Source organism: Phacochoerus africanus, chromosome 8 (assembly GCF_016906955.1).
Source record: "Phacochoerus africanus isolate WHEZ1 chromosome 8, ROS_Pafr_v1, whole genome shotgun sequence".
NCBI classification, from domain to species: Eukaryota; Metazoa; Chordata; class Mammalia; order Artiodactyla; family Suidae; genus Phacochoerus; species Phacochoerus africanus.
The window spans coordinates 42,949,787-42,961,158 of NC_062551.1; the positions used below are offsets into that span (position 1 = coordinate 42,949,787).

The window sequence follows — 11,372 nt, forward strand, 5'->3', positions numbered from 1 at the left end:
TAGGTAGCTGCACAGAATTTCTCGTCTCAGCCTTAGATTGTTCTGCCTGCCCTTGTATTTTGTCTTTCTAGGGCCGTACCCAAGGCATATGGAGGTTCCCAGGCTAGGGGTTGAATTGGGGCTATAGCTGACAGCCTACACCACAGTCAGTCTGGGATGGCCTTGGGTATAATTTTTGAGGGCCTTTTACCAAAAAGTTACATAGAGGGGTTCCCATTGTGGGTCAGCAGAAACGAACCTGACCAGCATCCATGAGGATACAGGGTCGATCCTTGGCCTCGTTCAGTGGATTAAGGATCAGTGTTGCTGTGAGCTATGGTGTAAGTCACAGATGCAGATGCGGCTCTAATCCTGAGTTGCTGTGGCTGTGGTGTAGGCTGTCAGCTGTAGCCCCAATTCGACCCCTAGCCTGGGAACCTCCGTATGCCTTGGGTATGGCCCTAGAAAGACAAAAAACAAAACAAAACAAAACAAAAACGAAAAACAACAATATCAAAAAAAGTTATGTAGAGATATAAAATAGTTTGCCCTTAGCTGATTACAAATGTGAGTCTATTTCTTCTGTGGGGGAAAAAAAAACTTACTTTTTTATTACAAAGTCATATATTACTTGAAAAGTTTAAAAATACAACAATGTGGAAAGCATAAGTCCCTTGGAATCCCCCTTCCCAGAGATAACCACCACTAGCATTTTGATTCAGATTTTTCTAGGCCTTCCGCATCTAAATCTCTTCTATCTGAGGGTATGATCATCTGTTTAAAAACTCTAAGTTTAATTTTACTTTAACTTTATTTATTTATTTATTGCCTTTTCTTGGGCCGCTCCCATGGCATATGGAGGTTCCCAGGCTAGGGGTCGAATTGTAGCTGTAGCCACTGGCCTACGCCACAGCCACAGCAACCCCAGATCCGAGCCATGTCTGCGACCTACACCACAGCTCACGGCAACGCCGGATCCTTAACCCACTGAGCAAGGCCAGGGATCGAACCCACAACCTCATGGTTCCTAGTCAGATTCGTTAACCACTGCGCCACGATGGAAACTCCTACTTTAACTTTAATTTAACAAGATTATTAATGTGAACATGCTAATTTGTTTGTATTCACTTTTTCTCCTCTTTGACAATTTATTTATTTATTTTGGGGCTCTATGCTCAGCATGTGGAAATTTCCAGGCCAGGGACTGAACCCGTGCCACAGCAGCAACCTGAGCCACTGCAGCAACAATGCCAGCTACTTAACTTGCTGTGCCACAAGGGAACTCCTTTTGATAATTTATTCTGAGTGAAATGAAGCCTCCTGAGCTAGGACATCGTCTTACATCCTCTTTGTTTGTAAGTCTTTTTTTCTTCTCAGATGGCTCTTCCTAGAAGATGGCTTTCAACCTTTCAGGTCTCAGGTGGCACAGCCCCTGGGGCACCTGGTCACAGGTGCCCTTGTGTGACTGACATCCCAGCTCAGCGGTCCATGAGGTCAGAGGTCGGGCAGAGTGTTCACTGCTATGCCCTCAGTGCCCGGCATGAGCAGGACCCTGAAGAAAAGCATGTGGCAGCAGACCTTCATTGAAGACTCAAGCACATTACTCTTTGGTACATAATATTAAACTAATAGCCTGGTGTTTTTCAGCTAGTGAGCCAGTGCCCCAGGAGCCCGTGCCCTTCTTCCCGATTCAGAAGATGCAGATTGATGAAAGAGAAGAGTTCGGCCCGCAGCTGCCTCCAGTCTTCTGCCCCAGTGAGTCGAGAGCTCCTTGCGTTACCCGATCGCATTGGACCGGAGTCTCCCCCAAGATGTGACGGCGCTAACTGCGTCGTCCCATCCACTGTCGTAATCCAGCGTGAGGCCATATGTATATGTTTGCTTCTGGTATATCTAGTCTCAGACACATTTGGAAAATGGTGCTTCCACCTCGTACCTAAATGATAGCTGTTGCTTTTCAGCCTCAGACACCTTTAATTTTTTTTTAACCTTTTAACAGATGTGGTCCCTAAGTATCTCAAATTTTGTCACTATTATTTTAATAAAAAAAGAAAAATCTAGGATGCAAAGATGAGATGGGGGGTAGTTCCCATTGTGGCTCAGTGGATTATGAACCCGACTAGTATCCATGAGGTTTCAGGTTTGATCCCTGGCCTTGATCAGTGGGTTAAGATCCGATGTTGCCGTGAGCTGTGGTGTAGGTCACAGATGAGTTGCGGATCTCACGTTGCTGCAGCTGTGGCTCAGATTCAGTCCCTAGCCTGGGAACTTCCATATGCCACAGATGCAGCCCTAAAAAGCAAAAAAAAAGGGGGGGGGATGGGAATTGCAAGGACAAGGATATTCTGAGACTTTTTTATTCTTTGGGTAATGTAGTAAATAAAATAAAACAAATCCTTTCAGAGGTAAATACAATTCATCCTCCTCCCCCAGTGTCTGTTAATAACTTCTCTTCAGTGCCAGCTTAAATTGACATCACACGTTAAAATGTTTAGATTGGTTTATCATCTCTTTGAAATCTGGGTTAACAAACATCTGATAACAGGGCCCAGACATATAAATTGACATAAAATTCTATAAATTCTATTCATCTTTTTTTTTTTTTGTCCATGCTGGTGGTATGTGGATGTTCCTGGACCTGGAATTGAATCCTTGCCACAGCAGTGACCCAAACTGCTGCAGCGACAATGCCAGGTCCTTAACCTACTGCACCACAAGGGAGCTCCTAAAATTTTATTATCTACTTTATACTTTCTTACAGTGCCCACATCCACATATTGGTTTGGTTAACTAACCAAGCCTTCAAAAAGTTGATATAAAATAGAGAGGAGTAAAAAGTGTGAAGTTCTGAAAAATTACGGTGAATGTATTTCTCATTTGTATAATTGTTCGGCTTTTTAGTTTAAAATACATGCGTGAGCACTTGAAAGCTAAGTTACTTGTGCCCATTTCCCAGGCTGTTCTTGATATCTTTGTAGTAATTAATAACTTAATTTGGTCTTTGGGTTATTTTCCAAAAACTAGCATTAAAAAAAAAAGGTTTGGGGAGGTCAAATTTTGAAACACCTGGTCAAACTATAGGAGTAGAAAAAATTGCAGACATCTGTTAACTGAGTTTGGAAAATAAACCCCACTCCTGGAATATCTTGGAACTTTACTTAGATAGAAAAAAATTGACTTAATGACCTACGTTGTTTCTACTACCGATGATTTTCTGCTGGTTTGATTACCCAGAAATTAATGAGCTATGAAAACATTTTGGTCAGAATTTGGAGGTGAAGAATCTAAGCACATGTAACTTGTTTAGTCATTTTTAGTGATCATGTACATTATGTTGTTTTGATGCTGATTCTTTTTTTTTTTTTTTTTGGTCTTTTTGGGGCCGACCCTGTGGCATAAGGAGGGTCCCAGGCTAGGGGTCGAATTGGAGCTGTAGCCCCCGGCCTACACCAGAGCCACAGCAACTCGGGATCCAAGCCACGTCTGTGACCTACACCACAGCTCAGGGCCACGCCAGATCCTTAACCCACTGACTGAGGCCAGGGATCAAACCCATGTCCTCAAGGATCCTAGTCAGGTTTGTTAACCCCTGAGCCATGACGGGAACTCCATGATGCTGATTCTTTAGTGTTTCCACTTATAAGGCAAATTCATGTGCTTTTGTAAAGGGAAGATGGTGTGGGAGTGGCTGATGTGCCAGATTTGGGGTTGCAGGATTCATGTGTCCGGTCCCATCTGAGGATAGGGATTCTTATTCTCCCTGGTTTTTTTAGATGGGAAGATAGCTAAAAACCTGGAGAGGTTTAGCAACATGCCAAAGCGCACAGAGCTGGTGACAGCCAGATTCAGATCCTGCTCTGACTCTGAGTTTACCTGAGGATGATAAATCACAGAAGGCTTGTAGGCATTCTGGTCTGACTTTATCTTCATCTGGCAGATAAGGCTGTGGCCAGATACTGGTCGGATCACACAGGTCTTAGGTTGAGGTTTCTGGCAGTTTCTGAACATAGTACGCTAATCTGCTTGTTTATCTGGGAGGCAGGGCAGGAGTTCTGCCTTAAGGATAAACATTCCACCTGCGTCATATTCCTGATTCAGTCACTTGGCCTTCTTTCCTCTATAGTCTCTCGTTCATGTCTTTATTACATTTATGCTTCAGATGCTCGTCAGAAATTTGAGGCACCTCTCAAAGAGAAACATAAAAAGAATAAAGAAAAACACAAGACCAAGAAAGAGCACAGACGAAAGAAAGAGAAGGTGAGTCATTTCTGGGTGTTCTGGCATCAGTGTGTGGGGTCTGACACCCGTGCTTCTGTCGTCACGCAAGCCCCCAGGGGTGGCACATGAAACCAGTCATAGAGAATACCTCATGGCCCCGCTGGGGGCCACAGATCTCTCTCCGTTTTTACAGAAACGTTGGTATTCAGTGTAAACCCTCGATTTTCAGAAAGACTTTGTTCTTCTTTCAGAAAGACTATTTTAATTTATTCAGTTGTACTAAAATATTTTTAAATTTGTAAACATTTAAAAGTAGGAAAAAAGGACATTGGGAGTTCCCCTGTGGCTCAGTGGTAACAAACCTGTATCCGTGAGGACAAGGGTTCAATCCCTGGCCTTGCTCAGTGGGTTGGGGATCCGGCATTGCTGTGAGCTGTGGTGTAGGTCACAGACGGGGCTCGGATGCTGAGTTGCTAGGGCTGTAGTTTAGGCCAGCAGCTGCAGCTCCAATTCTATCCCTAGCCTGGGAACTTCCATATGCTGTAGGTGCGGCCCTAAAAAGGAGACCAAAAAATTAAAAAATAAAAGTAGGAAAAGAGGACATTTAAATATCTTAGAGTCGGAGTTCCCGTCGTGGCGCTGTGGTGAACGAATCCAACTAGGAACCATGAGGTTGCGGGTTCGGTCCCTGCCATTGCTCAGTGGGTTAATGATCCGGCGTTGCCGTGAGCTGTGGTGTAGGTTGCAGACGCGGCTTGGATCCAGCGTTGCTGTGGCTCTGGCGTAGGCTGGTGGCTGTAGCTCCGATTCGACCCCTAGCCTGGGAGCGGCCCAAGAAATAGCAAAAAATAAATAAATAAATAAATAAATAAATATCTTAGAGTCATGGTTGAGTATTACATAGTAAAAAAATTACTGTTTTTAATTTAAAAAATGATTATTGTTTTCAATAAAATAATTAAATATTCATTATCATTCAGTATTAAATGAAAATATTAGTTTGAACATTTCTCAACTACTTTTTCATCATTACAAATAGAGATTTGGGTCCATAACTTGCCCCTTTTATTTTGTTTGTTTTTTTGTCTTTTTAGGGTTGTACCTGCGGAGATTCCCAGGCTAGGGGTCTAATCAGATCTGCAGCTGCTGGCCTACACCACAGCCACAGTAACACCAGATCTGAGCCACATCTGCAACCTACACCACAGTTCATGGCAACACTGGATCCTTCACCCACTGAGCAAGGCCGGGGATCAAACCCACAACCTCATGGTTACTAGTTGGATTCGTTTCTGCTGCTCCACGACAGGAACTCCAATAACTTGCCCTTTTTAATGGACGCTTGACAAGCACTGTTGACAACCTTTATCTCAACATCCACGTCTTTTTTTTTTTCTTTTTTTAAAAATTGGAAGTAGGAATTCCTGTTTTGGCGCAGTGGTTAACAAATCCAACTAGGAACCGTGAGGTTGCGGGTTCGGTCCCTGCCCTTGCTCAGTGGGTTAAGGATCCGGCCTTGCTGTGAGCTGTGGTGTAGGTTGCAGACGCGGCTTGGATCCCACGTTGCAGTGGCTCTGACGTAGGCCGGCAGCAAGAGCTCCGATTAGACCCCTAGCCTGGGAACCTCCATATGCCACGGGAAGCGGCCCTCGAAAAGACAAAAAAATAAAATTAAAATAAATAAATAAATATTGGAAGTATAGTTGGTTTACAATGTTGTGATAATTTGCCGTACAGCAGAGTGACTCAGTTATACATACATATGCATTCTTTTTAATTTTTTTTTGTTTTATATATATATATATATATATATATATATATATATATATATTTCTTTAGGGCTGCACCCACGGCATTTGGAGGTTCCCAGGGGAGGGGTCGATTCAGAGCTATAGCTGCTGGCCTACACCACAGCCACAGCAACTCAGAATCTGAGCTGCATCTTTGACCTACACCACAGCTCATGGTAACGCCAGATTCTTAACCCACTGAGTGAGGCCAGGGATCGAACCTGCATCCTCAGGGATACTAGTCGGATTTGTTTCTGCTGTGCCACAGCAGGAACTCCGAGGTTTTTTGTTTTTATTTCTGAATGACTCCAGTAACCAAATGCCCTTTTAGCCTGTCACTGTGTGTGCTGAATTAGGGCAGGGAACACCCATTTGTTCGCCTTGATTTCTTTATCTATTTCTTTTCTTCAGAAAAAGAAACACCGGAAGCACAAACACAAAGGCAAGCAAAAGAATAAAAAGCCAGAGAAAAGCAGTAGCTCTGAGAGTACGGACAGCAGTGACAGCCAGAGTGATGAGGACGGGACCACGGACCTGTCACCCCAGGAGCTGCTGAGACGGTAGGTGGCAGGAGATCCGGCTTTCAGAGATCTCTCAGAAGCTGACAGAAACCTTGCCTATCTGCTTAGAGGCAAATGTCAAATGTGGTGAATTTGTGTATTAACTCGGCTTTTTAAAAAGTTAACTTTTAATTGCATAAGTAATATCTAAATATACTATCGTTGTGAACATTCACATCTTACAGCTGAAGCTTAAAGTAGCCTGTGACCAGTTCCCCAAAGCTCTCTTCTCTCCACAGTAACCTCTGCCATCAGTTGCTTTGTAACTTTGAAGATTTTTTTACAAAACCCCCCACACACACTCACGTACACACACATTTTATTTCACATTTTTATTCATTTATTTACTTATGTTTAGGGTCACACTTGCAGCTCATGGAAGTTCCCAGGCTAGGGGTCAAATTGGAGCTACAGCTGCCAGCCTGCACCACAGCCACAGCAACGCGGGATCCCAGCTGTATCAGCGACCTACACCGCAGCTCACCACAACGCTGGATCCTTAACCCACTTGACTGAGGCTAGGGATCGAACCCACAACCTCATGGTTCCTAGTCGGATTTGTTTCCACTGCGCCACGACAGGAATTCCTGGACATTTTAGAAGGAATAAGTACCACCAAGTTGTTTCCAGAAGTGGCTTATAGCCACTTTAATTATGAAAGCCCCTTGTTACCACATCAGTTGCAAACAGTCCAGAGATGTTTGCCCGCGTGATGGCTAAAGAATGGCTTGTCGCGTTTCCCGGGTCAGCAGTAAGGCTGAGCAGCCTTTCCCGCGTGCGTGTGTCGGCCTTTACCATGGGCTCCTTTGTGAATAACATGCTCGCATCCTTTGCACCGTATTCTGTATTCTGTGAGATTGTTTCACTGGGTTTTAGGTACTGTCTCAGTGATTTTTTAGGAATTAAAAATAATAATTCTGGATAGTAATCCTTTGTGTTTTAACATGTTAGCTTTTAACAATCTTTATTGAATAGAAGATTTGATACAATCCATTTAGCCTTTTTTCATTGTTGTTATTGGTATGTTATTGGTATTTTGTCTTTTAAAGACCTTCCCTAAGATATAGATTATTCTCATGCCTTTTTTTTTATTTTTTTAATTTTTTTTTTGGCCACACCCACAGCATGAGGAGTTTCCTAGTCAGGGAGCAAAGCCAAGCCACTGCCGTGACAGCACCAGGTCCTTAACCTGCTGCGCCACAAGGAACTCCTCTCATGCTCTTATAGCTTTTGTTTAATCTATTTGAATTGCTTTATTTTCCTTTGTTTTTTGTGAACAGAGGAGGGTAGGCATCCCATTTACCTTTCTCCAGAGAGATAGCCAGTTCTATTAGTGAGAGCCAATAAGCGAGTTGCAATTAAAAAGAACCCCCAGGGATTCTCTTTGTGGCGCAGCGGAAAGAATCTGACCGGGATCCACGAGGATACGGGTTCCATCCCTGGCCTTGCTCAGTAGGTTGGGGATCTGGCATTGCTGTGAGCTGTAGTGTAGGTTGCAGACGCAGGCTCGGATCCCACGTTGCTGTGGCTTTGGTGTAGGCCAGCAGGTGTAGCTCCGATTTGAGCTCTAGCCTGGGAACTTCCATATGCCATGGGTACGGCCCTAAAAAGCCAAAAAACAAAAACAAAACAAACCCCACATCCCAGTGGCACAGCACAATGAAGCAGATATACAATTGAGAAAGTAGTCAGGATCCCAGTTTGTTCCACTCCCTGAGGAGGGAAACCGGTTGGAGGATGGAGGTTATGACAGTCCTGCCTCAAGGTCACTGTCTTCCCTTCCCCCACAGCCCACAGGCCAGGGTCAGCTGGACGGTCCTGGCCGGCCACCCCAGGACCAGGTAGGGGAAGCCCAGCCGTGGGCCCAGGATACAGGGAGAAATGGCAGGCGTGACCCCTGGCCATTGGCCCCACTCGGTGTCATGGCTCCTTAAAGCATAGCTTGATCATGTTCTAAATCCCTGTGCTGGTGCAGGTCTGTTCCTGGGTTCTGTGTTCTGATTTCTTAGCTATTCTCTATATTTTCATCTGCCCTATTTCAATTACTCTTACTCTGGCCTTATAGTACATTTTGATGTTTGGAAAGACAAGTGCCACCCCCTTGTTCTTTTTCATTTATTTCTTTAGAATGAATAGGATATTCTCATGGTTCAAAAACACCAAGGATATGAGCATTTCATGTTAATCCGGGGCCCCCTGAAGTGGCTGATTCACGTTTCCCTTTCCTCGAGGTGCAGGCCAGTGGAGACACACCACAGGGGTGGGCTCATGTCATCCTCACACAGCCCTGGGGCTCTGTGTCACCTCATCTCACGTGTGGGGAGAGCCAGGCCCAGCGGCTGTCATGTGTCCAGTCTCACAGATCCTCCCCAACACCTGATATTATCACCCTTGACCTTTGCGGCCATTTGACGAGTCCTTTCTGTGAGGAGGCATTTGCACTCGCGCACTCGGAAGCCCCTCAGCCCTGTCAGGAGGGTGGGCTGAGCACAGCAGTCAGAAAATGTGGGCAGGTAGCTGTGTGCTGATTGGCATCTAAAACTAACCATTGGAGTTCCCATCATGGTGCAACAGAAACAAATCCGACTAGGAACCATGAGGTTGTGGGTTCAATGCCTGACCTTGCTCAGTGGGTTAAGGATCCGGTGTTGCCATGAGCTGTGGTGTAGGTCGCAGACGCGGCTCAGATCTGGCGTTGCTGTGGCTGTGGTGTAGGCCGGCAGCTGTAGCTCTGATAAGACCCCTAGCCTGGGAATCTCCACATGCCACGCCATGGGTCTGGCCCAAAAAAGACAAAATAAATAAAAAAATAAAACTAACCATTAAGAAACCAAAACAGAGTTTCCATCGAGGCTCAGTGGAAATGATTCTGACTAGTATCCCTGGCCTTGCTTAGCGGGTGTAGGTTGCAGACTCGGCTCAGAGCTGGTGTTGTTGTGGCTGTGGTGTAGGCCGGCAGCTATAGCTGCGATTCGACACCTAGCTTGGGAACCTCCATATGCCTCGAGTGCTGCCCTAAAAAAAAAAAAAAAAAAAATTATTAAAGCGTAGTTAATTTACAGTGTTGTGCCAATTTCTGCTGTACAGCAAAGTGACCCAGTCATACATACATATACATTCCCTTATATTATCTTCCATCATGGTCTATCCCAAGAGACTGGATATAATTCCCTGTGCTATACAGCAAGACCGTACATCCATTCTAAATGTAATAGTTTGCATCTACTGACCCCAAACTGCCTTTCCATCCCACTCCCTGGTCCAGTAACCACAAGTGTGTTCTCCATGGGTGTGTCTGTTTCTGTTTTGTAGACATGTTCATTTATGACATATTTTAGATTCCACATATAAGTGATATCATATGGTGTTTGTCTCTTTCTGACTTGCTTCCCTTAGCATGATAATTTTTAGGTCCATCCATGTTGCTATGAATGGCATTTTTTTTTTTTTCTTGTCTGTTCTAGGGCTGCACTCACAGCATATGGAGGTTCTCAGGCTAGGGGTCAAATCAGAGCTGTAGCCGCCAGCCTACACCAGAGCCACAGCAGTGCTGGATCCGAGCCGCATCTGACCTTCACCACAGCTTATGGCCCGATCCTTAACCCACTGAGCGAGGCCAGGGATTGAACCTGCAACCTCGTGGTTCCTAGTCGGATTCGTTAACCGCTGAGCCACAACAGGAACTCCTGTTTTGTTCTTTTTTATGGCTGAGTTATGTTCTGTTGTATATATGTACGACATCTTAAGCCAATCATCTGTCGATGGACATTTGGGTTGTTTCCATGTCTTGGCTGTTGTGAATAGTGCTGTGATGAACATGGGGGTGCATGTATCTTTTCGAATTAGTTTTGTCCGGATATATGCCCAGGAGTGGGCTTGCCGGATCACATGGTAGTTCTGTATTTAGTTTTCTGAGGAGCCTGCATGCTGTTTTCCATAGTGGTTATAACACTAGAACTTGCTTTTATAAATAGGTCTTAATATGAGACGTGGGTTAGTGAGTCTGTATGTTCTGGGGGGAACAGAATTTTAAGAATGCTAATTAAACAGTGCTTTCTTTCACGGTGTGTGGTCAACTTCTGTATTTTGTGCCACTTTGACTCAGGGAGAGGCCTGGCGTTCTCCACCCCCAGTGAGCTGTCTGGTTTTTCCATTTGTATCTAACTTACCTTTTTTCTCTTTTATTTCCTTTTCCAGGCTGAAGCGTCTTCCTCTTAGGAGACAGTAATTGAATTCCGCCCTGGCCTGTCCCAATACCAGCTCTCCTCCAGGATGGATGTTCATCGATCACTCAGTTAATACATTGTGCAGATTGTATTTATATGTAAATTCATGATGTAAAATAATTTTTTAAAACATTGACATTTCAAAGCCTGCCTTGTGATTTCTATTTTTAACTTCAGTTAGTGTCAGAGGAAAAAATGCCGACTGTACAGTTTAATTAAAATGGAATTTTTCTATTTCCTTCTTGATTTTTCTTTGCCTGAAACTTTGAAAAAGAAATGGAAAGGAGTTCCCATTGTGCCTCAGTGGGTTAAGGATCTGCACTGCTGCAAGCAGTGGTGCAGGTCACAGATGCTGCTGGCATCAGTAGGCCTCAGCTGCAGCTTGGATTTGACCCGTGGCCCAGGAACTTCCATATGCTGCAAGTGCAGTGCAGCAGTAAAAACAATTTAAAAAAAAGGAAAGAAATGAAAATTGAAGGCTTCTTTCTGGTTTTCTTGTAAAGAAAGCTGAGTCCAGATAAGGAGAGTCAGACTGGCTTGAGATCTTGTGTGAGAGGCTGGTGGTCACTTTCCCATTCCTGCTCTTCTCCTAGGGAGTG

At 44.5% G+C, this 11,372-nt stretch overlaps 1 protein-coding gene across 2 annotated transcripts in view; it reads left to right on the forward strand.

Annotated features, from left to right (window-relative positions):
• The window catches only part of GPATCH1 (G-patch domain containing 1), a 45,662-nt gene extending 34,655 nt beyond the window's left edge, over window positions 1–11,007 (forward strand). Inside the window, exons 17-20 of one of the 2 annotated variants that reach the window (XM_047791069.1) lie at window positions 1,627–1,734; window positions 4,139–4,236; window positions 6,399–6,547; window positions 10,745–11,007. In XM_047791069.1, the coding sequence (XP_047647025.1) occupies window positions 1,627–1,734; window positions 4,139–4,236; window positions 6,399–6,547; window positions 10,745–10,775 (386 nt within the window). In that variant the 3' untranslated portion in view covers window positions 10,776–11,007. The remainder of the gene's footprint in view (window positions 1–1,626; window positions 1,735–4,138; window positions 4,237–6,398; window positions 6,548–10,744) is intronic. The other variant, XM_047791070.1, reaches the window with a different exon arrangement.
• The last annotated feature ends 365 nt before the right edge of the window (window positions 11,008–11,372 follow it).